Source organism: Rhagoletis pomonella, unplaced genomic scaffold, assembly GCF_013731165.1.
Source record: "Rhagoletis pomonella isolate Grant_MI unplaced genomic scaffold, Rhpom_1.0 Rhpom_scaffold_00008, whole genome shotgun sequence".
In the NCBI taxonomy this organism is placed as follows: domain Eukaryota; kingdom Metazoa; phylum Arthropoda; class Insecta; order Diptera; family Tephritidae; genus Rhagoletis; species Rhagoletis pomonella.
The window spans coordinates 34,733,242-34,758,308 of record NW_023458562.1 but is presented as its reverse complement, the minus strand read 5'-3'; the positions used below and the strand labels follow the sequence as shown (position 1 = coordinate 34,758,308).

At 35.8% G+C, this 25,067-nt stretch overlaps 6 protein-coding genes and 1 long non-coding RNA gene across 14 annotated transcripts in view; 5 read left to right on the top strand and 2 right to left on the bottom strand.

The window, feature by feature from the left end:
• The first annotated feature begins 1,879 nt into the window (after positions 1-1,879).
• On the top strand, positions 1,880-16,820 carry LOC118744694 (actin-related protein 5). 3 transcript variants are annotated; one of them, XM_036477900.1, is made up of 7 exons: positions 1,880-2,004; positions 2,059-2,243; positions 2,306-2,453; positions 2,511-3,139; positions 3,200-3,670; positions 8,297-8,477; positions 8,538-8,853. In XM_036477900.1, the coding sequence occupies exons 1-7, from the start codon at positions 1,908-1,910 to the stop codon at positions 8,765-8,767; spliced, it is 1,941 nt and encodes a 646-aa protein (XP_036333793.1). In that variant the 5' UTR covers positions 1,880-1,907; the 3' UTR covers positions 8,768-8,853. The 3 variants fall into 3 exon arrangements, with proteins under 3 accessions (XP_036333793.1, XP_036333795.1, XP_036333794.1); XM_036477901.1 differs by having other exon boundaries at positions 1,917-2,004; positions 2,070-2,243; XM_036477902.1 differs by lacking the exons at positions 8,297-8,477; positions 8,538-8,853 and adding an exon at positions 16,685-16,820.
• LOC118744702 (NADH dehydrogenase [ubiquinone] 1 alpha subcomplex assembly factor 3) lies at positions 3,672-4,838 on the bottom strand. The gene is made up of 3 exons (XM_036477913.1): positions 4,500-4,838; positions 4,244-4,442; positions 3,672-4,176 (listed from the first exon to the last, which is right to left on the bottom strand). The coding sequence occupies exons 1-3, from the start codon at positions 4,730-4,732 to the stop codon at positions 4,036-4,038; spliced, it is 573 nt and encodes a 190-aa protein (XP_036333806.1). The 5' UTR covers positions 4,733-4,838; the 3' UTR covers positions 3,672-4,035.
• LOC118744707 lies at positions 7,925-14,172 on the bottom strand. 2 transcript variants are annotated; one of them, XR_004993580.1, is made up of 3 exons: positions 14,017-14,172; positions 8,179-8,687; positions 7,925-8,098 (listed from the first exon to the last, which is right to left on the bottom strand). It is a non-coding gene; the product is annotated as an uncharacterized LOC118744707 (long non-coding RNA). The 2 variants fall into 2 exon arrangements; XR_004993581.1 differs by having other exon boundaries at positions 8,196-8,687.
• Positions 9,380-13,812, top strand: LOC118744689 (benign gonial cell neoplasm protein). The gene is made up of 4 exons (XM_036477886.1): positions 9,380-11,404; positions 11,464-12,441; positions 12,731-13,505; positions 13,570-13,812. Exons 1-4 carry the CDS (start codon positions 9,400-9,402, stop codon positions 13,703-13,705), a joined length of 3,894 nt encoding a protein of 1,297 aa, XP_036333779.1. The 5' UTR covers positions 9,380-9,399; the 3' UTR covers positions 13,706-13,812.
• Positions 16,776-20,852, top strand: LOC118744691 (transcription elongation factor SPT5). Its single transcript, XM_036477893.1, has 12 exons — positions 16,776-17,174; positions 17,233-17,357; positions 17,424-17,561; positions 17,618-18,068; positions 18,128-18,198; positions 18,269-18,435; positions 18,523-18,695; positions 18,766-19,019; positions 19,083-19,278; positions 19,337-19,652; positions 19,711-20,124; positions 20,199-20,852. Exons 1-12 carry the CDS (start codon positions 16,776-16,778, stop codon positions 20,765-20,767), a joined length of 3,273 nt encoding a protein of 1,090 aa, XP_036333786.1. The 3' UTR covers positions 20,768-20,852.
• A 297-nt stretch (positions 20,853-21,149) lies between these two features.
• On the top strand, positions 21,150-23,854 carry LOC118744701 (deubiquitinase DESI2). 2 transcript variants are annotated; one of them, XM_036477910.1, is made up of 5 exons: positions 21,150-21,433; positions 22,561-22,945; positions 23,010-23,318; positions 23,372-23,460; positions 23,530-23,854. In XM_036477910.1, the coding sequence occupies exons 2-5, from the start codon at positions 22,811-22,813 to the stop codon at positions 23,609-23,611; spliced, it is 615 nt and encodes a 204-aa protein (XP_036333803.1). In that variant the 5' UTR covers positions 21,150-21,433; positions 22,561-22,810; the 3' UTR covers positions 23,612-23,854. The 2 variants fall into 2 exon arrangements, with proteins under 2 accessions (XP_036333803.1, XP_036333804.1); XM_036477911.1 differs by having other exon boundaries at positions 22,852-22,945; positions 23,530-23,850.
• A 206-nt stretch (positions 23,855-24,060) lies between these two features.
• The window catches only part of LOC118744692 (calpain-A), a 28,643-nt gene continuing 27,636 nt past the window's right edge, over positions 24,061-25,067 (top strand). For 2 of the 4 annotated variants that reach the window (XR_004993578.1, XM_036477895.1), the window contains exon 1: positions 24,320-24,458. The gene's annotated coding sequence lies outside the window, so the exon portion shown is untranslated. Of the gene's footprint in view, positions 24,144-24,319; positions 24,459-25,067 lie in introns of those variants that run through there. The other 2 variants (XM_036477897.1, XM_036477896.1) reach the window with 2 other exon arrangements.

Sequence of the window (25,067 nt, the reverse complement as noted above, 5' to 3'; positions counted from 1 at the left end):
GCACAGAAAGTATTTGTAAAAATAACCTTAGGAAATATAACAAGTAGAAAAGAGACTGCTGGTAAAATACCCATGTGAGAAAGTCACATCCCTACAAGACATCTGCCGGTCATATGACTGGTAATCTGACTGGAAGATCTGCAGCCTTTTGGGATCATATTTTACGTCAGAATTGCAGGGATTTCTGAAAAATCTGACCAGTTCTTCTGTGTACATGTGATTTTGCATCTCTTTTCATCATATGGACTCGATTGATGTCAACTTAAGGTCTCTGTTTTACTGCCTTAAAATTGTGGGGAAATTTTTACAGCATTCTTTATGTGTATTGGTTTTTGTTTGAGTGTATTGAGAATCGGTCAGTCTAAAATGTCCTTTTGTTGTAGGGATGTACACAAAAGAACTGGTCAGGTTTTTCATATTACCCCCGAATCGCTGATGAGGAAATTGCAGCATTATTGCATCAGCACTGGCCGTCATTTAACCGGTCATTTGCCAGTAAGATTTCTTGTAGGGAAACCTCGTAACAAACATTTGTGCCAAAAAGATATTTTCAAATAAGGCAAGTTTTACTCTCTCCCATAAAATTTCGGCAACTTCTCATACGAGGTTTTGCATTTTCTTGATACGCGGTTTTGTACTTTAAACGACGATATATATTTATGTTTTGTAGGTAATTCAATTAGAATATATATGATTTTATATATTTTGTGTATCAGGCCCTGTCTCCACAGGAAAACACTGATGTCGTGAAAACTATGTCACAAAATATATTTCCAATGGAGACCGCCTATTTCTCATGTGCTGCAATATATGTCAGCGCTTATTGCTTGACATCTATTGCAGGCAATTCGATAGTTTGACAGCCATATTTTCATTTGTAAGAAAGCGTGCTGGTGGTAACATCGATGAAATTTTTATATTAAATCAAAATAAAAGTCTGTTCCTTATTGGATTATTTATGATTACGTTTTAGGAAATTATTCAGCAAGTTTTTTAAAGATTTAAATGTTTTTAAACACCGAAATTGAGAGAATGTTGTCTGGTGGCGTCATGCGGCAAATGCTTATTTCAAGACATCAAAGTGCCCACACACAAAAACTTGCAATCACATTGCTCGTCAAAATGACAGTTGGTAGGCCATCGCTGTTCGCCTGTGGAGTTCTGCGGTCAAGCTATCACTGTACTTTGGCATATTCAGCATAGCCATACTTTTTAATTCCTGTAAAATTTTATATATTCAACTCACCTTGTAGCTCAATTGAACTCGATAAAACTGCAAAGATGTTATCTTTTATGCTTGGAACCCATGAACCAACGACTACAGATCACCTAATCAGCCATCGTTGTATTTGTAATCGATTTTCAGAAAAAAGTTTTCGTAGCGTTTTTGACGTTTTTCGGGTTTGTTTACATCGTCTTCTACCTCTTCGTAGTGATTTTTTAGCGATTGAATGTGTTTTCTGCAGCGATTTTAATTATAAATTTTGGTTTATTACATATTTATGATATAAAATAAAGTGCTGTGTGGTCGGAACAAGTTTGTGCGTATGTTTGGTTTGCCAAAAGGCGTAAATTTGCGTGAAAAGTGGGTGCACGTTTGTGGCCAGAACGGTGGCATTGAAAAATCGACCCGTGGTAATGATATGCGATTGTAAAACACTTTCAATCATGAAAACCATATTTTATGAACTTTTTTTGCTAATTGTCATCAAGTTTCACTTTGTATATTTTATAATAAATACCGATTTAATCGCACTCAATCACCGCGCCTTTTTCGTTTTCTTTGTTTGTTTTCATTCTTAGGCAGATGTCAAAAACACTCAGAAATATACTTTTTTCTTGCTTCTTTGATTAGGTGATCTTGTATTTTTGGTTCATGCTTGGAACCGGTGTTTTCACTTTGCGAAATGAATATAATTAATTTAGTGGAAAATCCAACCAAAGCGGACATATTTCATTCCTATGACAATGGCTTGGAACAGGAAGTGCTCGTTATCGATAATGGTAAGAATGGTGCTTAAAACGCATGTTTAAATGATGAGACCTATTGCATTATAGGTTCATTTAAGTGCAGGGCTGGTTGGAGTAGCAGCCCGAATCCCTTACTGGAGTTCCGAAACATACTCTTGAAACCAAGGAGAGATAGAAGAAAAGAAGTGTTAGAACCTCTAGCTAACAAACATACCCAAATAGGAAATGCTATTACAAATATTGAAAGTGTGCGGTTAAATCTCAAAACGCAGGTATTTTTACATGTAATATAATATCCCCCCTTATTAATTTAAAGTTATATTTATATATATAGTTCGACCGCAATGTTGTCACACATTTTCATAACCAGGAACAAATATTTGATTACATCTTTGCACATTTGGGTGTTAATAACGAGGAAAACTTTTCTCATCCAGTGCTGTTGACCGAAGCTATTGGCAATCCAAATTATTTCCGCCAACGTTAGTAATTATTTTAACTTAATGTTGATAATTATCAGAAAAGCCTTTTTATTTTAGAAATGAATGAATTGCTTTTCGAATGCTATGGTATTCCCTCTGTCTGCTATGGGATTGATTCTCTTTTCAGTTGGAGGCAAAATGCTATAGGTGCTGACACACTTATCATATCGTTTGGGTATCATACAATACATGTACTACCAGTTCTTAATGGAATTATTAAGATTGAGAATATGCGTCGCTTGAATTTAGGCGGTTACCATATTATTTATTATTTGCATCGGCTTATGCAGATGAAGTACCCCATGCATATAAATTCAATAACCATTAGTAAAATTGAGACATTGTTGCATTGTCATAGTAGTATAGCATTAGATTATTTGGAAGCATTGAGGCGTTGGTCTGATATAGACTATTACACAGAAAATGTAAAAAAGATTCAACTCGCTTTCGCACCTCCTATTGTTCAAAATACCCTCCAGAATCTGGATCAAAAAATGGAGAAACGGAAGGAATTAACAAAACGCCTCATTGAAATAAACGCGCGTCGTGCTAAAAACAAGCAATTAGATTTGGAAAATCAATTACGATTTATGTCAAATGTTAGAGATCTCTACGAATTTGGTGAAACGGAAGAATTCGAATCAGCTTTAAAGCAAAACAATATAGAAAATTTATCTATGTTAGATGTAAGGACACATTTGCCTCATTATTTCTTAAGAGGTCTATAATATTATCTTTATATACAGAAAACAATAACCTCTCTAAAGGGACGGCTCCAACAAATGGAATCAACCACACAAGATGCTTCATTAACCGCTAGTCGTGTACAGAAAGAAAAATCATCTAGTTCCAAAAAACCACCATCGGATGTTCCCATAGAAAAATGGGTGTCTGAAGTTAATTATAAACGAGAAGAGATTCTGCGAAGGAAAGAGTTGCGAAAAGCGCGTCGACAAGAAGCCGCGAAACGTCATACCGCAGCGGCGCAAGAACGAATGCGCATTATCTCTTTACTGGCGAATAATGACAAAGGTGTCGACACATTTGGTGTGAACGACAATGACTGGGATGTTTATAAATCAATAAACAAGGATAACGAAAGTGACAGCGACAGTGATAACGACAAACTTTTGGAATATGAAAATATTCTCCGACAATATGATCCTTCCTTCAAGCAATCTGCTACACAAACTACTGATGTTGCTGAAAACTATCAAGTGAGTAGTTTCAACAAAAAAAATATTTATTGCATGCAACTCAACCAAAGTTTGTATATATCGTTCCGTTTCTGCGTTACCCACGTATCACACATACATACATATTTTGTTTTAGGCATTATACTATTTTAAAATAAAACAAACACTAGTGTGGGTTGAATCAAAAATATTAAGCATACAACTCGTTTATATACTATAAGTGGAAGAAATTTGCATTTTTCTACGATCTCTAGGCTGACTATTGCAGATAAGAGGCTAACGCAGAAATGGGACGATATGTATATAAATATGTTAAATTACTAAGCTTTAACTATTAATAATTAACAAGAAAAACATCTAACGCGCTGAAAATAGTTGAGTGCTCCTCAATCCGTTTCATAAAGCTCCTTCTTTCTCAATTTACTTTGCAGTATATCGTTCTCGTTGTAGGTAACGTGGAGCGGTGGTATTAGTGCAGAGGCCACCATACGGCTTTCTGCGTTTAAAAAGTTAAACGTTGCACATGCCTAGACGTGAATGCATGCAAATATTTATCAAAATTTATCTTTGGTATTTATGTATTTTTTGCTTTACCTGTTCAGTACGAAGTACTTCAACATTGATTTTATGTTTTTTCATAAACTCAATTATTACTTTAGAAAGACCTTGTGTTACGGTTTGATCCCCAATTCCAATAATGAGTATGTCAATTTTTGGTTCAAGCGTGCAAAAGAATGCTAAACTATCTTCGTTGATATCCTCATAAGAGCTAACGTTCCAAGAAAGTACAGAACTGCAAATCAATGAAAACATTTTTAGTGCATTGTTGTTTTTATTCAATTATTCTTACCGTGGAAATATAGCCATTGGTCCCATTATTACCATGTCATTGTTTAGACGAAATCCAAATTGACTGAAGCCGGTGATCATGAGACCATGGTCCTGTTCAGTATTGAATATAGACACTTTGGTTTTGCCATCTGCTTCATAAGCGGCTTTAGCATATTTTCGTGCTGTACTGCTGACAACATTTTTATTAAATCTGCATAATCCGCCGAAAGCCAATTGGAAAACTTTAGCCATTTTCCACTAAACGTGTGCTCGTTACGTTTTCGTAAAAAATTGTTTATAAAATTTGGCAACTAATCAAGTTGTTTCCCCGAGCATGAGTATGAAAACACTGCAGGGTGAATCGAAACAAAAGTTATTTTTGTCCATGCCTTCCAAAATTTAGTGTTAAGTTGCGGACACAAAATTATAAAGCTGAAATTGGTCAAGAACGCAGAATGTATAATTAAACGCAGTCTGTATACGCAGAATTTTGTCGATTACTGGAGCCCTCAGTGTTGCTTACTACAGTGTTGCCACTCATCAATGCCTTTACATAAACTTACCTCTTCAAATACAATTTTTCGTGCTATAATAGATCGTGGCTAAATATAAACTACTTAGTTTTCAACAAAAAACCTTATTCAGTAGTAAATTTCAAATGTTTCAAACGTATTTTGAATAGGAAATTATCTGCAAAACTGACGTAGTGGCAACTATAGAAGGAAGAAATCAGCTGGCACGAAAAAATCTAAATTCCGCAGATTTCTGCGCTACGGGCTACAACTACAGAAAAATTCTGCGGTGTTGAGTTTTCATTTACATGGCGCTCTGATAAGACGGATCGTGTCAGCTGACTCTGCTTTACGTACCGGTAGGTTTACGTTCTTGACTAATTTCAGCTTAAATAGAGAAACAGCAGAGCAGCAGATTAAAGTCTGGATCATTCCGGTTACGTAGACCCGACTGTCGTGGGATCCTCGGTTCGATCCCTGGTCCTTGCGACCTTTTTTCTATAGGTACGACCGCACTAAGCGACGCGACACGGCGCGACACTTTTTGGTATACCGCACTGAAACTGCAGCGGCGCGACACTTCGCTGCAATTATTTTTTTTTTTGCGTCAAAACCTTCAAACAAGATGAATGCCAGAGACGCTGATGTAATGTTAATGCCTTTTATTTTTATTTTCCTTGGCGAATTCTCCTCAAATGTTATGTTTCTTTACATAAAATTTTATTCTTGAATGAAATGCATGGAATATTCACTCACAATTCGAAATAAATTTCTTCAAGTTAAAAATATAGTAGCAATGTTATGTCGCTCCGCTGGGTATACCGCACTATGCGGCACCGGAACTGCGCGACACCACGCGACACGACATTTTTGCCTAGTTGGTCAACTTTGCCGCGCAGCGTCGCGTCGCGTAGCTCTGCTGCAGCGTAGTGCGGTATGCTCCATAAGAATCCATGCAAAGAATATTTTGCCGCGCTGTGTAGTGTCGTGTATCGTCGTCTAGTGCGGTCGTACCTTAACAGCTATCCCTGCCCGGCAGACGGTGGTATTTCTAAAACTACACAACAAGAGAGTAGAGCTGTAAAATTATCGATAGTCACCCCATTCGATGTTTTCGATAGTTTGCATTTGAAACTATCGATAGTATCGGATAATTTTAAAATGCATCGACGAAGCTATTTATAAACTATGTTCACATATCAATATTATCTCAATCAAAGCTCGTTTTTTAATCACCCCGTTTACACAGGCAAATCTCAGATTATTAGCCGTCAAATTTGTTGTGCTTGTTATTCTCACATCTCAAGGAAAATTTATGTTTCTTCTCTGTGCCACCGTGATCACGTTTTTCTGCTATAATAAGCAACATAAATATATTTTAACTTAACATTTTATTAAAAATACCTTTACAAACCTCTTTTATTTGCTAGCGTACATTTTTGTTTGCTTTTGCATTTGGCATTTCTCCTCTCTTTCGCAAAAGCAATCGATAAATCTAGAATGGATACCGAAAAGTTATCGGTTAAATCTGAGATTATTTTATAATTACAGATTAACAAGGGACGAATTTTATATGGCTAATCCCTTGTTATAATTACAGATTAGGGTGTTAAGCTCGAAAATGAGGATAATCTACTTATATGTGAACCTAGTAATATAAACTTTAGTTTTGTTTAGTTCCTGAAGAATTAGCTAATTGTTATATATCGCTTTTCAGTAACTTTGTCCTTTCTCTTCGATACAAGAATCTCCAAAATTTGACTAACCCTGGCTTATATTAATAGTTTCATCCATCGACGCAGAATCACTTGCTGTGTTTCCGTGGGCAGTGATCAGGATCCGGATGCACATAAATAGAACAACAACAATAGTTCCGTTCCAGCAGCAGTACGAATAGCAGGTTTTGCAGGATTTTACAGGATTTACAGTTTTCGCCATTAATAAACCTTATGTAAGGTGTCGTGCGGGAACAGCTTCCTGTAAAATCCTGTAAATTCCTGCTATTCGTACTGCTGCTGGAACGCAACTAATATGATCCTGAGATCTGGTTCAATTTATGATCCGCTCTTTTTGGTTTGTGTCACTGATAATATGGCACTACGGTTTGGTAGCACCGACAAATGAATGTATACACAAACATATATTCTGCCATTGCTTCTTTTAATTTGCTTCAAATAAATTTCTTTTACGTTAAATATTTGTTTAAGTGAATATTATTTCGTTTAAATGTACTTTTCCCCATTCAGTGAGTTCATTTTTATAATTTCGTCTTCCTCGTGCTAGTAGTATAAAATTAGTTCTGCCAACTCCAATAAGAATGGTACACACCATTTCGGTGAGAAATGATCGTTATACTTGATCGTTACAAATAAACACAACTACTAACACCATAGTATAGTTCCAAAAAGATATTCAAACTAGTTTTGTTTTTTCAAATTTAATTACAACCAATTTACATGATTCAAGTACTTTAAAGCAATTCTGGTTCATTCTGTTTTGCGTTTTCTATTTGCGAAAATTTCAAAAGCAAAGCAAGAAACTTGAAACCACTTGACGGTATAGACGCATATGTAATCTTCCCTTTTCTTCTCAATCCTCTCTTCCACTAGCAAGCAGAATTGAATTCATTACTTGAACCGTATAAAACCCGGTTATAGGTAAAAAATAGTGATGTGTAAGTAAATCAATGTAGCCAAGTTCCCATTTTCAAAAATAAAAAATGCATACTAAGTAGTACATATGATATAAACAATGAGGCGTATTCTGGTTTTCGTACGAATAGAAAATTTGAATTTTTTTGTATAGAAAATGATAGGAAAATTTCATGATTTTCGATTCGTACAAAAACAAGAATACGCCCCAATATATATATTTCCTCAAACAAAGACTATCGATAGTGGCCAAAGACCATAAAAATAAAAATATAAACCATTCGATAGTATCGATAGTACCATCCAAAGCGTAAGTAAAGAATTACACTAACAAATTATATGCAGATATCCACACTGTCCTTTTTGACGTAATGCCCTCCACGGTGAAAAACTCAGCTGTCGCCCCAACACCACCTTGTTAAATACACCTTGGTACCATCGATAGTTTTACAGATCTACAAGAGAGTGAAAAAAGTCGGAAATTATCAATATTTTTCTTTAATTCCGCTCCAAAATTTTTTCATGTAATGATTACCGTTGATTTTTGAATACCGTTGATTTTTGAAAAATTTTTGACTGACGGTGTTATGATTTTCTTCAATAGAAAAAACTGCTTACAAATTTTAAAAATTATAGTATTTTTGTTTATTTAGTTGCATTTCAGTGTTGAGTCTATACGAGCACCAGAAGTAATATTCCAGCCAAGCCTAATAGGATGTTCTGAGATGGGGCTTGCTGAATTGATTGAATTTGTGCTCAAGTTATTTCCAGAAGGTGAGCAGCAGCGCTTGGTTAATAACATTTTTCTAACAGGAGGATGCTCACAATTCATAGGTAGTTTGATTATAAAAACATCAAAGTATTTGACAAAAATCTTTACTTATTTCTTGTCAGGATTAAAAGAGCGGCTTTCGAAAGAGTTGCGGGAAATGCGTCCTTTCCAAACTCCGTTTCAAATATATGCTGCACAATCGCCTGAACTTGATGCTTGGATTGGTGCAAAAGATTTTGCCCATTCTAATGTTTTTAGCGATTCATTGAGCTCTAAAAAGGATTACGAAGAAAAGGGTTCGGATTATTTTAAAGAACATTCATACAGTAATAGGTATTACGCTAATATGTAATACATTCACTTTTTCACAAATAAAATAATGTAAAAAATATTTCACATTATACAAATAAAATAATATAAAAAATATTTAAAATTACATGGTGACTAGTAAATTGACATTCCATTTTCTATGGCGGGCTTCTGCTGTAAGCCTGAGGTTATAACATAACCCCATTGCACTACCATTCAGTGTTACGTTGTGCGACTAAAGGGGCAATTTTACCCTTTTTAAGCGCCAATACCCTTTGACCCGACTTTGAAAATTTTGATTTTTTTACCCTTTTACAAAATTATGTGCGACTTTTGCCCCTTGCAGAGATTTTTAAGGAAATGTTAACGGAACCATGCTATTAAAAAAAATTTCCTCCTATAGGTACGAAAAAATGCATCACTTAAAACTTTTAAGGGAAATTTAACTCTTCTCGATTTATGTGTATGTTTGCAACCCTGTTTTATGAAAAGCTTGTCCCGCTATTTTCTTTTCAAATTCATAGGATTTATCCTTTTCCTAGTACATAAAAGCAAAAATAATATGAAGACCCTTTTTTTCGTCAATGACCCCTTTTTTGCGACTTTCTGAAAATTGTAACGGCAACACTGCTGCCCACTGCTGCCACTGCACCAATTCCCCATTCTTATTTGGCAATGCCGATATCTGTTAAAACTTTGCAGTACTTCTTCCGTTTTGAATTTAAAATTTTGACATCGCGACTATTTTTATACATTATGATTAAAAATATTGTGCACCAATATATTTTTGAGCAACTAATGCATTTTAAAGATGGCAATCGCTGTTGCCAAAAATTTTGTGGATCATTTCGTTCAGTTGAGAGAATAATCTTTGCCGACTATGCTTTTAAACTTGGATACAATTGTCGTCCATTGCTGCACAACGGGATTGAGTTCATAAAAATGTACAAAAAGCATTGTCTACATTTTATGGAGCAGGTACCAGAATTGCACCTTGCGCCACACACGGAAAAGGAGCTTTTTATGCTACAACGCGAGAGCGATTTTATTGGCAGTCAACTAGAAATGCAAATGTCGCCAGAGTTTTTCAGCCCAAATTGTGCCAGACCTTCTATTCCGCCACATAGATTCTCTTTGGGATTAAAACAATCGATGGCTCGACAAAATGATCGCGGGCAACAGAGATTTCAGGAAAAATGTTCCTTACATCCATACAAAACAAGTTTGCTTGAAGCCTTGCAGCGCACTCGGGTGCTTATAGTGAACGGAGACTGCATCTTTGAAAAATCCACCGGGTTGCCCATGTATATAATTGAGAGTTGTGCAGAGCGTCGAGCTCATTGTAAAATAATTTGTGTAGAAAGAGAACAATTATTGGCTATTCATAATAGCGAAAAGCTTTCGGAGTATCTTGGAGAAAAGGTGGGAAATACTGTAGCATTTCAAATCCATTTACAAAGTCGTATCAGCGAGGGATCAAACCTTATATATACCACTTCCAGTTTTCTACTCCGAGTACTTATGGGTCAAAGTATTGTCGATAGTTTTCGGCATATTTCACATGTTATTGTTTGCGACGTCACCCGACATGAAGCGTTTACTGATTTATTGTTATGTGAACTACGAGCAGCACTTCGCTGCCACGCACATCTAAAGATAATACTGCTGTCAAACTCACGGCACAATTTAGGCTTCCTAGAGTATTTTGGGGAAGGAGAGGTATTACAATTGGAATACCCTGCAGTACAGGAACTCCAAACATCTCATGTATTTCATCTAGAAGATATACAAAAAGTAATAGAAACCGACCGTCATTTAAATATGCGTAACCAGTCGATATATAATAACTATACAAATATGTCCCGAATGCCAAACCGAAATTATTTCAATGTGGACCGCATACTTGAAAATTATGAGCTTACTGGAGCAGATCAAGCCCTAGAAACATTTTTGTATATGGTCCGAGGAGAAAATGTTTCAATAGATTATCGGCACTCAATAACTGGAAAGACAGCGATTATAATAGCTGCTAAACTTGGAAATGTAACACATATAAAAATGTTACTGGAAAAATTCGCCGACCCTTATATAATGGACAAACAAAACCTGAACGCTGTATCTAACGCGATTGCTGGAGGAAATTTGATGTGTATTGAATTACTAAGCAGTGCCCAAAATTTAAAGGACATGAATCCAACATCATTGGATTATAACATGGTAATGGATCTGATTAAGGTTTTAATGATGAGTACAAAATGGGAACCTGGTGCGTATTTTAAATTGATTGCTATCAATAAAATTTCAAGCTCTATTTTAAATTTAGGTAATTTAGTTATAATTGTAGCTGATTACGAGCAACTTTTACGTATAAATTATTGGGTTTTGCGATGTAAAATGATAGGTGATATCCCACCACAAATTGTCATATATATGCTCCATAACAATATAGAGAAAGACCAATTAGAGGAGGTTATAAAAGGCACACCCGAGTGTAAAAATATTGTAATTACAACTGATATTATAGAAAGTGTTATACTGAAATTTCCAATAAAATATGTAATCGACTTGGCAAGAGCACGACGTATCCAGTATACCGCGGATACGGGTTGTAAGGAGCTTGTTTATGAATGGATTTCTAGAGAAGCGCTTGAAAATCGTGCACGTTTAACAAGTCGTCTGGGTAAAGAATTCATGATTATAAATGTTTTTGGACTTTATGAAATAGTATTCTCTTTTTAGGTGAAAAGGCTTCATGCTTTCGTTTCATATCTGGTTTTTTGATCGATAAGCTACCTTTAACGTACACAGCGGATTTATTAACAATGCCTCTGGATCGAATTTGCTTGACTGTAAAGTTGTTATCTCCGCACACTATGGTTGCAGAATATTTGCAGTCGACCATTTGTAAAGCGCCATTCATAAATGTACACAACACAGTCGAATTTCTGAAGAAAATATACGTGTTTGATGAGCTAGAAGAGGTGACATGGCTGGGATGTCGTTTAATAGATGTACCGATTGATTGCCAACTTGGAAAACTACTTGTTTTCGCTATACTATTACAATGCCTGGATCCCGTATTGACAATTGTAAGCTTCCTATCAACATTTGATCCACTGGAATTGCCCACGGAGATAGATAACAAAAACTTAACCGTATTAGAAGAGGTGAGGTCCAAATTAAAAATAGAACGAAAACGCCTAGCAGAGAATATATTGTCGGATCATTTAATATATCTGCGTTTATACCAAGAATGGCAAAATAATTTGCGAGACGATAATCCAGAAATGGTGCTGATAGATGAACATGATTATGTGTTGAATGGAATTTTGGAAAAAGTTTGTGACATTCGTACACATTTGGTGGGCGCATTGCGCTCTTCCCAGCTTATACACAACCAAGGACAATTGAGCATGCATTACATAAATTTGAAATCGAACAGTTGGCCGATGATTAAAGCAACTCTAGTAGCTGGACTTTATCCTTGTCTTAGCATTATTGATACATTCGAAGGTCGTCTTAGAAGCAATAGACCTAAAGAGCTTGTTATACACCCCACCTCTGTGCTTCGAGATCTCACATTGGGGCCTTTAAATTCAAATGCGCGTACATTTCCTTCACATTGGATTGTATATGGAAATGTTATTAATAGCGCCAACAGAAACAGCACCAAATGCTGTTCTTTAGTGACACCGTTAACCGTTGCTATGTTCGCAGGTACGTTCAATTCGTTTTACTACATACATGAGCCGTTTATTTGGAAATCGGCATAAATCACTTCATATCTCTTGTGTTTAAATAACGGGTTACTTGTAACTGAATGCCTCTGTAAATCTTGCTATCGTGTCAAACCGTTTACCTTTGATTGATGAAATTGAACCTACGTCCTAATACAAGTAACGGGTGATTTAACTATGAGAGTTGTGAAGTGTATAAATATTTACTAGAAAAAAGTAATAAAAATAAGCGGTAGTGCCATTAATATTAAAATGAGTATGCATTTCAGGTCCCCCGAAGATCGATTCATCAAATTTATGCCCTCTTGGTAACTGCAGCGTTTATCAAGGAACGGGAAATCATATATTCAACGAAAAAGAAGCTGCAATGTCTATATTTTATATTGATGATTGGATTGAAATTAAAATGGAACACACAAGTGCCCAATTGCTTTTAAAAACAAGGCAATACTTCTACAGTGCATATATGAATTTCTTGCAGAATTGTGGCAGTATAGACAAGTGGCGTCGCACCAACACATATCTGTCTGCAGTTTCCCGTTTATTTGATACATTTGAACGGATATTTGCTATTGAAGATCAGGCATGTGGTTTTGTTAAACCACTTAACATTGGGTTGCGTCCCAAGGCAGTGCCAAACAAATTTATCACGTCATTTAATGCTGTTATTAGTTGGAGTGAAGAGAAATCTGTACATTCTTTCCACATGATTTCTAAAGATCATATTTCGAAGCGAGTCGAGTTAAAGAAAAGTTACGTATCGAATGGCAAACAGGATTATAAGTTCATTTGTTTGGAAAAGCAATTCTTTGCTGTATACATATCGCAAACGGATTCAGTATTTCGGAAATATCCACAAGATTGGCTACGTGAAGCCGTTTCAAAAGTCATTGAGCCGTGTTTAAGGCATGACAAACTAACATTTGTAATCTTGTACAACAAGAATCCCGATCAGTTTTGTATGATAGCTGTGGCTACAAGAATATTCGGAACATTCCGATTGCAGGAATATTTCAAAAACAAAATACCTATCAGCGAAGTACTGTAAGTAGAGACCGTGAAAACCCAATCGGATTATTTTAATCATAATTTTTTTCTTTTACTCTAGGAAAATTTGCTTGAAGCAAAACATTTGTATGCCCCCTTTCGGCGAAAAACGTAATGCCTTTCAAATTGATGCAGTAATTGGCAAAATAATTTTAAACCTATTTGCTTTTCGTAATAATTGGTTGGATTACAACTAACCGTTACAGTTTCACTAAAATTAAAATGCGGTTCATAGATACATGCATATTTATATTGATATTTCGACAATGTTTTGCGCAATCATTCATACGATTTTTTATTATGTACATATAAGTTTATAGTAGTTATCATTATTTTAGTAGTTATCATTATTTTCTTTGGAGGGCCATATATTCAACTCGAGCAATTGGAATAATGTTTGAACTTGAATTATAAGTTTATCACGCAAGAAGCGTTAAAAATAAAGTGTAACATAATGCTGAAGTAATACTAAAATTAACTTTATTTCTGAATAAAAAATGTCCCAAACCTTATCTTCGGCTGTTCATCGGTGAATGTAGAATATTCCATTTTCAGATTGGTTACCAGAATGGAGAATCCAAGTAAAAATCAATCAATTCCAAATTCAAAATGTTTTATCCTGGTGTAATGTAACATTAGCTCTGATCCAGTACTCCATGAACTTACAGGTTTTTAAACGAACTTGCAGGAAGTTACAGGAAAAATGTTCCCGTACTCCAAAATCCTGTAAACTCTTCTTCTGGTAAAATTACGAAAAGTGTGAAGCGATCGGCTGTTTGCCGGTTTTACAGAAAAAATAATTTATTTCCGTACTTTTTGGTTGTCACTCACTTTGCACTCTCACTTCAGAGAGAAATTTTTCTGTTTGACATTTTTACAGGATTTTACACGAAAAGTATTGGATCAGAGCCATTAGTTATGTTTGTTTCCAAATTATCCAGTAACTTGCCAGCAACTATCAGTAACTTATTTTCGGAGAATTTATTTATTTATTTTATTTAAGAAATGAGGTTGTACCTGTAAGACTCAGTCTTTTTTAGTACATCAATAGCTTTCAATTACAAAATTAAAACGCAAAATCGTCTGATACATACTTATCTTAACTCTAACGTAAAAATATAAGTTGCGATCCCGTACGAGTCCGGACTAGTCAGAATCAGTCAGATTTTACTGGAAATCATTCCCGTACTCGGCTCTCTGACTATTGAGAGGACAAAAAAGAGAGTAAATACGATTCTCTCTCTGTCAGAAGTTACCAGTCAAGGCGTATTTAACAAGGTGGTGTTGGCCGTATATAAGTAAAAAATTACACTAACAAATTATACGCTGATGTCCATACTGTCATTGGTATGAGTTACAACAAACACACCATTTTGACGTAATGGCCTCCACGGCGAAAAACTCAGCTGTCGCCCCAACACCACCTTGTTTAATACACCTTGTTACCAGTTTTAGTCCGAGAATTTTTTGCTGTTAATTCTGGTAAATGTGTCACCCGATCAGCTGTAGTGTGTTTGGCAACCAAATTGTAAACAAAAGAAAAGTGCACTCTGCTGATTCATGTTTAAAAGTATTTAATTACTTGTTTAAGTGGATTCTAATGAATTTGAAAGTATTTTTGGTTATTTACATGTGTGATCTGAGTGTGCTTACATACAAAATATGCAAAAATTTACAACCAAAATTTGGAGGTTATGTTGAAGTTGACAGAAGTTACCATTTTTACTAGAAAGCGATACAGTACTTTTCAATGTTACTCTCTCGCTCTGAGCGAAGTTTTTATTTTTTGACAGTTTTGCTAGTCCGAGTCCGAGGAATACGGGATTGCACCTATAATTGCAATAAATTTAAATACAAACAGTTATCTTAAATTTAAAAATAAAATAACTAATAAAAATTAAATAAAATTAAGATTAAGTAGTAGTCGTTAAATAGTCACTCATTGCAGTTGGGAAACCCAAAAAGAAAAACACATAAAAGAAAAAACAAAAAAAAAAAGAATAGAGAAATAAATAGGCTGCGTTCTCTAACTCGCAAGAAGTTGCAAGAATTTACAGGAACTTACTAGAAAGCGTTCCCGTTCTCGGTTCTGTGGCTTCTTTTTCACAGTTTTGCAGCTTTGACCCTGAAAAGTTGGGGAACGCAACTATTTATCGCACAGAGGTGAAATACTTGTGTATCATGAACGAAAGACACAAGATCACGTCATGAACGAAAGACACAAGATCACGCCTTCCCGAAAGAAAGAAAAAGGTTATTTTCTAGCTGTTGTAATCTCGACGCCATCTTTGTTGTAAGAAGTAAACAACGAAGAGCACAAAAAAAACGCGTAATTGTTGAACGCATGAATAATCATTTTTATTATGCAAATTCTTCTATAAATCATGTCGTTGTGTTAAATTATTCTTTACCTTATGTGGACACACGTTGTCACAAGCGAAAATTAAGAAAATTGCAGTAAAAAGCCACCACCAAATTGTAAACAACGAACAAATGTAAACAAACGGCTAATGTCAAAGTCGCTCAACTTTTTTCCTAAATACGATTATAACGGGCTACTAAGAAGAAGGCGTGATCTTGTATTTTTGGTTCATGAGATCACGTAAGAACAAGAGAGTGAAAAAAGTCGATTTTTTAGCGGGTTCTACGCCATCTTGTTTCACTGGAAAACGAGCGAAAAGTAAACAAAGCAAAGAAAACAACGAAAACCAAAATTAGCCAAAATTATTGTCAGACACTTTAAACGCACAATTTAGGTAAAATGATGCAACAAAATGCTATAAAATGTGTTGTCATGTTGAATTAACTCTTCTTTACTTGAATAAAACTCTAAAATAGTGGTGCTTGTGATGTAAACAAACGCTCAGCTGACGAGCTCGCTTTCGCAAAACTTTTTTTCTCAAAACAAGTTACAAATACAACGTCCCGTTCTTACGTGATCGACTTTTTTCACTCTCTTGTTCTTACGAGATCTTATGTCTTTCGTTCATGTATTGCCTCTGATAAAATTTATATCGGGCAATAAAAATGACAGTTGGTAGGCAAAAACTTTTTCTATGGAGACGGGCCGTTATCTGTAGTAGGTTCTTTTATTTGTCAGTATTGATATAAGCAACAGAATTTTGCATTTGTGTCACTCTGTAATTCAACTTCATTTCATTTCATGTCGTTTCAAGTTTTTCGGTAAAGATAAAACCCCTGTTTTCTTGTGAAAACTTTCGTGGTTGGCAAGTGTTTCAGAAAAAATAGTCTGGCTTTTATTTTACTATGTCGGATTCCGAAGCAAGTAATGCTTCTGACACCGGATCGGATGAGGGATCATTGAGTTCCAACAAATCGCAAAGAAGTGCCCGTTCGCGCTCACGTTCACGTTCAGTTTACAGGTCGCGTTCTGGTTCTCGGTCTAAATCGCCATCTAGATCTCGGTCGCATTCTCGTTCAGACGGTTCGGGTTCAGAAGATGAGAGCCCCTCTCGTAATAGACAGCGTAAAAGTCGCAGCCGGTCCGGTGATGAAGAACCTGAGGATGGTGAAGATCTTGATGGCGATGAAGTTGATTCTGAGTATGACGAAGAAGAAGATGAAGACGATGATCGCCCAAGGAAGAAGAAGAAGAAAGAACGCTTTGGAGGGTTCATTATAGACGAAGCCGAAGTTGACGACGAGGTACATGAATCCTTAGATTCGTAAAAAAAAATTGTAAGAAAATGTTATATATCCATAGGTCGATGAAGACGATGAATGGGAAGAAGGAGCTAATGAACTTGGAATTGTGGGTAACGAGATTGATGAGTTAGGCCCTACAGCACGCGATATAGAAATCCGACGTCGTGGCACTAATTTATGGGAGTAAGATAAATAGCTTTTAGTAAATTAGTATGTAAAACTACGCCGGTCTAACCTTTTTATTTGCAGCACTCAAAAAGAAGATGAAATCGAAGAATATTTACGAAAGAAATATGCTGATGAATCTGTCGTCAAAAGACATTTTGGAGATGGTGGCGAAGAAATGTCGGATGAAATCACTCAGCAGACTCTGTTACCGGGCATTAAGTATTAAAAAAATTGTATCAAAAGAAAAAGTTTATTCCATTATTTACTGCTTATAGGGACCCTAATCTATGGATGGTGAAGTGCCGCATTGGTGAAGAAAAAGCCACTGCACTTCTATTAATGCGAAAGTTTTTGACTTATTTAAATACTGACGAGCCCTTGCAAATTAAATCTGTTGTGGCTCCCGAGGGAGTTAAAGGTTATATTTATCTGGAGTCTTACAAACAAACGCACGTAAAAACGGCTATAGACAATGTTGGTAACTTACGGATGGGCAAATGGAAACAGGAGATGGTACCCATCAAAGAAATGACAGATGTATTAAAAGTTGTGAAGGAGCAGGTTGGATTAAAAGTAAAGCAGTGGGTGCGGTTAAAACGTGGTCTTTATAAGGACGATATTGCTCAAGTTGATTATGTGGATCTGGCACAAAACCAAGTGCATTTAAAACTGTTACCCAGAATTGATTATACGCGCATGCGTGGTGCTCTAAGAACTACAGCAACGGTAAGAAAATATATTTATTTTTAACTTGACGTGCCTTATAATCGTGATTAAATTTTTAGGAATCTGATGATTCTAAACGCAGAAAGAAACGTAGACCGACAGCAAAGCCTTTCGATCCGGAGGCCGTTAGGTAATATTCAATTAGAAAAGCAATAAGTGCTTTAAAACTACAGCTGATTATATATATTTTTTATTTGCAGGGCTATTGGTGGTGAAGTTCATTCAGACGGTGACTTTTTGCTTTTTGAGGGTAATCGTTATTCGCGGAAAGGATTTTTGTATAAAAACTTTACAATGTCTGCAATTTTGGTTGATGGTGTGAAGCCTACGTTAGCAGAATTAGAACGTTTTGAAGAGCAACCAGAAGGTTATTAATTAATTAATTACTTGACAAGTTTATTATATACCCTAGCTGCAGAAATCGTGCTAAATTAAATACTGAACTATTTCTTAGATGTTAATTTGGAGATCGTTGCCGGTTCGAAGGATGACCCAACAAGCACACATTCCTTCTCAATGGGCGATAACGTGGAGGTTTGCGTGGGTGACTTGGAAAATTTACAAGCAAAAATTATTGCAATAGATGGTGGCATGATAACTGTAATGCCGAAACATCAAGACCTTAAGGTAAGATACATTTTTCTAAAAAATCGAAAGCGGCATACCGTAATAAAGTGAATATATTTTTTGTTTGTAGGATCCCCTGATATTTAAAGCCAGTGAATTGCGTAAATTTTTCAAAACTGGTGATCACGCCAGAGTTTTAGCGGGACGTTATGAAGGAGAAACTGGTTTAATTATACGTGTGGAACCAATGCGCATTGTATTGGTATCAGATTTAACAAATCATGAATTGGAAGTATTGCCCCGTGATTTGCAGCTTTGTTCTGATGTGGCCACAGGCGTCGATTGCTTGGGACAATTTCAATGGGGCGATTTGGTGCAACTTGAGTAAGTTTATTACTCGACCCATTTCTTAGATTTACCAATAAAATCAAAATTTATACGTTTCAGTCCCCAAAATGTTGGAGTCATTGTGCGTTTGGAACGAGAGAATTTCCATGTTTTGGGTATGCATGGCAAAGTTATTGAATGTAAGCCGACTGCGCTACATAAGCGGCGAGAAAACCGTAATACAATAGCTCTGGATGCAGATCAAAATCAAATAAGACGACGCGATATAGTTAAAGTAATGGAAGGACCACACGCCGTAAGATAAAAACAATTAAGGATAGAGAATGTAATGATTGACATTATAAGCGTTTTAGGGTCGATCTGGAGAAATCAAACATCTTTATCGCAGTTTAGCTTTCCTGCACTGCCGGATGTACACGGAGAATGGTGGCATATTTGTTTGTAAAACTCGTCATTTGCAGTTGGCAGGTGGAAGTAAGAGTCAGGCAAATAATGCTGGCACACTTGGTGGCTTCGGGTTTATGTCGCCACGCATACAATCGCCTATGCATCCTTCTGGAGGACGTGGAGCTCGTGCGGGTGGAAGGGGAGGCCGCGGCGGTTTCCGTGTAACTCGCGATCGGGAAATTTTAGGAAAAACTATTAAGATTAGCGGCGGGCCGTATAAAGGTAAGTGAATGGTTTTTGCTAGTAATAAACCTTTCGTTTAATCAAAATATTTCTTTAGGCGTTGTCGGTATTGTTAAGGACGCTACGGAGAGTACAGCACGTGTTGAACTGCATACTTCGTGCCAAACTATATCAGTTGATCGCAATCACATTGCTATGGTAGGAGTACCTGGAAAGGAAGGTGGAAGTGTATCGACTTATGGTCGTACTCCAGCACGTACACCTGGATATGGCTCTCAGACACCAGTGTATGCAGCAGTGGGTTCGAAGACACCGCTGCTTGGAAATCAAACTCCCAATTGGGATTCAGAAGGTCGTACACCTTACAGTGGTACAATGACACCGTCGCATGATGGTAGCATGACTCCACGTCATGGAGCTTGGGATCCAAGCATAGCAAATACTCCGGCACGCACTAACGATTTTGATTACACTTTGGAAGAACCTAGCCCAAGTCCTGGCTACAACCCAAGTAAGATTATATATATATATATATATCTCTTGAAACTATAAAGCATATTAAACAATTGATTTTGTGCATATTAGGTACACCAGGCTATCAAATGAATACCCAATTCGCACCACAAACGCCTGGAACTTTATACGGATCGGATCGTAGTTACAGTCCCTTTAATCCAAGCCCCAGTCCGGCACCATCACCGTATCCAGTTGGTTATATGAATACACCATCTCCATCGAACTATTCCCCAAATACACCAGGCGGTAACCCGCAGTCGCCATATAATCCACAAACTCCGGGAGCAAGCTTGGACTCGCCAATAGGCGATTGGTGCACAACCGACATTGAAGTTAAAATTCATACGCATGACGATGCTGATCTGGTTGGACAAACGGGCATTATTCGTACAGTTTCGAACGGAGTGTGCTCTGTTTTCTTGCGTCAGGAGGATCGCAGCGTGTCTATTGTAAGTGAACATTTGGCACCGGTACCACCAGAAGTTGGCGACGAATTCAAAGTTATTTATGGAGATGAAAGAGAATCGGTGGGAAAGGTTAGATCTATTTCGGATAAGGATACCGTTTTTTGTCATATAAATGACGAGATGAAATTGCTACCAACAGCTTACTTGTGCAAAATGAAGTCTATTGATTAAATAAACGCGACTGAAGAATTTAAATTACTTAACCACTGTAATGTACGCGATGTTGGATATTAAAATAAAAGAAATCCCAACAAAACTGTTTTCTTAAATATAAATTTTGGGACAATTGCATGTGATTATAGAAGATTCGTGAATCTCGAACTAATCCTAATCTAAACTAAAATGAGTCGAAGAGTTAATACCCATTCCCATTAATAGATAGACGATGTGGTTGAGAAAGTCGATTTCAACATACTATTATAGGTACTAGGTATTAAACTGGATTAAGAGATAATCTTGTATTTTATTACTATTCGCAAAAGAAGTCTATTTCAAATCTGGCAACTTTCCTTATGTGATTTATTTTGTGAGTTGGCAACCAAGTAACCAAAAAAATTGTTTCAATTCTCATTCGTACCTGGACGATAATCAACTTTGATATAAGACGCTAAAAGTATTGCAGAGAAAAATTTGGATGGCATATTTATTCACATTATTTAATTCGAAACAGTTATCAATTATTGATTTAATAAATGTTAAATTAACACGCTACTAGAGGAGGAGTAATTTGGTTTGCGGATAGAAACATGTTCCAGGCGTATTGCCTTCGCCCGTTTGTATGCGTTAGGATACCTACGAGGAGATCTCAAAGTATTCAAGAAACTCGGCCATTCTTTGGTATGTATGTATATCAAATAAGTCGAATATTAACCTTTTAGTGATTAGATCTTAGGACTACAACTAGAAACTATGATTACAAATCAAGCAGTGCAGTTGCACTACTTAGTGCAGTATATACATATGCATATGTATGTTCATACCTATGTACATATTTAAGTGAGGAAACATCGTCGTTTAAAGTGCAAAACCGCATATCAACAAAATGCAAAACCGCATATCAACAAAATGCAAAACCGCGTATGCGAACCTGTACAAATTATTTTCCAGAGCGTAAAAACACTCATATTTCAAAATGGTTCTCTTTCTTATAATGGAAACTCATTTCTGGCTAGTATATTTCAGGACGAATGGATAACGATTGAGCCAAGAGCTCTTGGCACAATTGCAATTGCATGTGAGCTCTTGGCTCAATCCTTATCCATTCGTCCTGACATATACCCGCCAGAATTGCGATTGCTTTATAAAAGGGAGACCCATTTTGAAATATCGAGTGTTTTTACGCTCTAGAAAATAATTTCTACAACTTTACATACGCGGTTTTGCATTTTGCTGATACGCGGTTTGCACTTTAAACGACGATATATATGTATGTATGTACATGCGAGCAGAATTTGGTATGAAGAAGGTGGCACCCTGCTATGGAGTTGACATAATCTTTTCAAAATTGATTGGGTTTAGAATATATAGGTTGTTTTGTAATAGCAGGACACTCTAAGAAGCGCATTTATACATATTTCCAAAAGCGTTGATATGGCGAAGCTTAGGTGGCTGCACATTTATTTAGATTGTTCCGAAATGTGGTTCACACTGTGCGATACACTTGTTTTGACTTCTTACATTGATACATACGTATATACGTAGATTGTATTGAAGATCTTTTGTTAATGATTTAGAAAAACTTATTGGTGTGATTTGTTTATCGTCTGAGACATATAAAAATGATAAGGGTTATGGGTTGTGGTATACATATTAAAAAAAAAGGTCAAAATAAAAAAATTATAAATGTATACATAGTTGTTCACTATTATCTTGAATTTTATTAAATATTCTCATTGAATTCATATACACACTTTCATATGTAAGTTTTATTTACTTTTTTAATATCAGATAATTTTTATTCACAGGAATCATCACCATCTGATAATTTTCGTAGTCTTCCTCCACAAAAGCTTTATCTAAATAGTAGTGCCCCCTCGAAAACGAACATACATACATACTAAACAACAACATACAAGCGAGTTTTATAGTTAAATGCTTGATTGTTTTGCTCATAACAAAAACAAAAAAAAATTGCCTCGTTATTGGAATATTAATTGAAGAATTTTTATTTCATCCCTATTGATATTATTCTAACATCGGAGTTTTTAATATATAATGTTTTCGAACGGCCTACCTTGCAATTTGTCATTTCCCAGTTGCCTTGGCGTACCTAAAGACAGTGGGAGCGACGAATTACTACCAACAACCATGAGTAATCGTGAACCAGTTATTTTAAATGTCTATGACATGGTAAATTTCAATTTATATACCTATATAAACAGACGAAAAGTTTTAAATATATATATTTTTTCAGTATTGGATAAATGAATATACTACATCGATAGGTTTAGGTGTTTTTCATTCCGGCGTTGAAATATTTGGTACAGAATTTGCATATGGAGGACATCCTTTCCCGTTTACTGGTGTTTTCGAAATAACACCTCGTGATCATGATGAATTGGGAGAGCAGTTTCAGTTTAGGCAAAGTATACAAATCGGCTGCACTGATTTTACTTACGAAGAAATTCGACGCATTGTGGACGAGTTGGGAAATCAATTCCGTGGCGATCGATACCATTTGATGAACAATAACTGCAACCATTTTTCCAGCTCTCTAACACAGGTATGTATACGCATGTAAATCTACTAATGTGGTATGTAATTATAAATTTTCAGATTCTTTGTGGCCAAGAAATCCCAAGCTGGGTAAACCGCCTAGCGCATTTTAGCTCCTGTGTGCCATTTCTTCAAAGATGCTTGCCAAAGTAATATTGAACAAATATTGCATCGAGCAATTTACTACGGTTAACGATTGTAAATTTTTATCATTTTAGAGAATGGCTAACACCAAATGCCTTACAACAGAGCATAACTGCAATTCACGAACGTGACGAATCCGACGCCAGTCCTCTTTGAGAACCACAGGATTAGGAAAGAATATAGTGACAATTTACACATTTAACAATCTATTATTATGTAATTAACGATAAAGAATAACTTCATAACTTGTTTATGTACATTAAATTAAAATTTGTTCTTGTAAGATATATATATATATATATTTGATTTCATACAATTAAACTTAAATTAATATTAAACTATACTCATAACATTTTAAACAGAAATATCATATACATACATACATACAACTTTTACATTAAATGGACTGGCTGAGTTAAATATAAAATGATGTTTTTTTTCTGATCTTGAAGAAGATGGTCTATGCCAAACGGAAAGTGTTGCCATTTCAATTGAGTTGCACAGGAAGTGAGTAAATACAGGCAAAACTGGACTTTGTTTCTATTTCCGGATGAGAAATAAATCTGGCATTTCTGACATCCACAAAAATGAAGGGAATGCAAGTGTATAAGAACATAATAGCGTGATTCATATTGTGTAAATTTGGCTACCCATAAAACCTTAATATATAAAACAAAGAATTTCCGAGGTACTTATATGATTATTTATGTATATAATAAATAAACCATTTAAGCTGAAAAGTTCCTAGGTATTTCAATATTAAGAAAAATCAAAAAATCTCAGTTTATGTAGCATCTCACGGAATGTACAATGACGCTCAACACACATGCATACCACACATGCATACCAGTGTAAGCACATACATACATTCATACGTACGTACATCAAGCAGCTGACTTTCTCTGTACGGAAAAATTTTAGATACCTAAGCAAATACAATTGTCGATTGTTTAACCAGAAAACAAATCATAAATACTAGCGTATACAAATAAAAAAAAAACAGGTGGGTGTACGATGATGATAAGTGTAATCTTTGTGGTTATTGTACCGATCGAAAAAAAACAGGAAGCTCACTCAGGAGATTTTTGTGATTTTAGTTCCAGTTGATGATGTCATTAAAACTAGTGGTTTAATTTAATTCATTATTAATCAATTCAATTTATACAAAATGTGCTTTCACTACTGTGCTTGAAAAACTACGCGTTATTTAAATGTAATTTTGTTCATACTGTCGTACATAAACTTTTTTGCTAGTTTCTTCTAGATATACTATGTATGTTCATACATACATACATCTTTAAATATATTAATTATTTATAGAATTGTAAAAAACCTACTTCTAGGAAAAAATTATAATTTACAGTGTTTAGGGGAAATTTTGTATGTAATATTCAATATGGCCGACTTCTTTTTATTGTTGCAATAGAACATTTTGCTACTTCTAATGAGTAATGCAACAGTAATGCTACTTATTCGGAGCAAGGTAATCAATACTAAGCTGATAATTAAGTAAACGCCATCAATTTTCTGTGTTCCTCTGGCCGCCCATGAGCCATACACAGGGCGCGATTTAATAATTCCATCAACGATATTTTTCGGAAACCGCGCACCA

What these genes read in the sequence shown, in the direction of transcription:
- LOC118744702 (XM_036477913.1), bottom strand. Translation starts at nt 4,732, where the DNA reads ATGGCTAAAGTTTTCCAATTGGCTTTCGGCGGATTATGCAGATTTAAT. An exon ending in CCAATGGCTATATTTCCACG is followed by an intron (nt 4,443 to 4,499) that starts GTAAGAATAATT and finishes ATTGATTTGCAG; the next exon opens with TTCTGTACTTTCTTGGAACG. An exon ending in AAGTACTTCGTACTGAACAG is followed by an intron (nt 4,177 to 4,243) that starts GTAAAGCAAAAA and finishes ATTCACGTCTAG; the next exon opens with GCATGTGCAACGTTTAACTT.
- LOC118744701 (XM_036477910.1), top strand. Translation starts at nt 22,811, where the DNA reads ATGTTTTCGAACGGCCTACCTTGCAATTTGTCATTTCCCAGTTGCCTT. An exon ending in TTTTAAATGTCTATGACATG is followed by an intron (nt 22,946 to 23,009) that starts GTAAATTTCAAT and finishes ATATTTTTTCAG; the next exon opens with TATTGGATAAATGAATATAC. An exon ending in TTTCCAGCTCTCTAACACAG is followed by an intron (nt 23,319 to 23,371) that starts GTATGTATACGC and finishes ATAAATTTTCAG; the next exon opens with ATTCTTTGTGGCCAAGAAAT.
- LOC118744689 (XM_036477886.1), top strand. Translation starts at nt 9,400, where the DNA reads ATGCCGATATCTGTTAAAACTTTGCAGTACTTCTTCCGTTTTGAATTT. An exon ending in ACGTTTAACAAGTCGTCTGG is followed by an intron (nt 11,405 to 11,463) that starts GTAAAGAATTCA and finishes TTCTCTTTTTAG; the next exon opens with GTGAAAAGGCTTCATGCTTT. An exon ending in ATACCTATCAGCGAAGTACT is followed by an intron (nt 13,506 to 13,569) that starts GTAAGTAGAGAC and finishes CTTTTACTCTAG; the next exon opens with GAAAATTTGCTTGAAGCAAA.
- LOC118744694 (XM_036477900.1), top strand. Translation starts at nt 1,908, where the DNA reads ATGAATATAATTAATTTAGTGGAAAATCCAACCAAAGCGGACATATTT. An exon ending in AGTGCTCGTTATCGATAATG is followed by an intron (nt 2,005 to 2,058) that starts GTAAGAATGGTG and finishes ATTGCATTATAG; the next exon opens with GTTCATTTAAGTGCAGGGCT. An exon ending in ATGTTGCTGAAAACTATCAA is followed by an intron (nt 3,671 to 8,296) that starts GTGAGTAGTTTC and finishes TTGTTTATTTAG; the next exon opens with TTGCATTTCAGTGTTGAGTC.
- LOC118744691 (XM_036477893.1), top strand. Translation starts at nt 16,776, where the DNA reads ATGTCGGATTCCGAAGCAAGTAATGCTTCTGACACCGGATCGGATGAG. An exon ending in CGTGGCACTAATTTATGGGA is followed by an intron (nt 17,358 to 17,423) that starts GTAAGATAAATA and finishes TTTTATTTGCAG; the next exon opens with CACTCAAAAAGAAGATGAAA. An exon ending in TAATGGAAGGACCACACGCC is followed by an intron (nt 19,279 to 19,336) that starts GTAAGATAAAAA and finishes TAAGCGTTTTAG; the next exon opens with GGTCGATCTGGAGAAATCAA.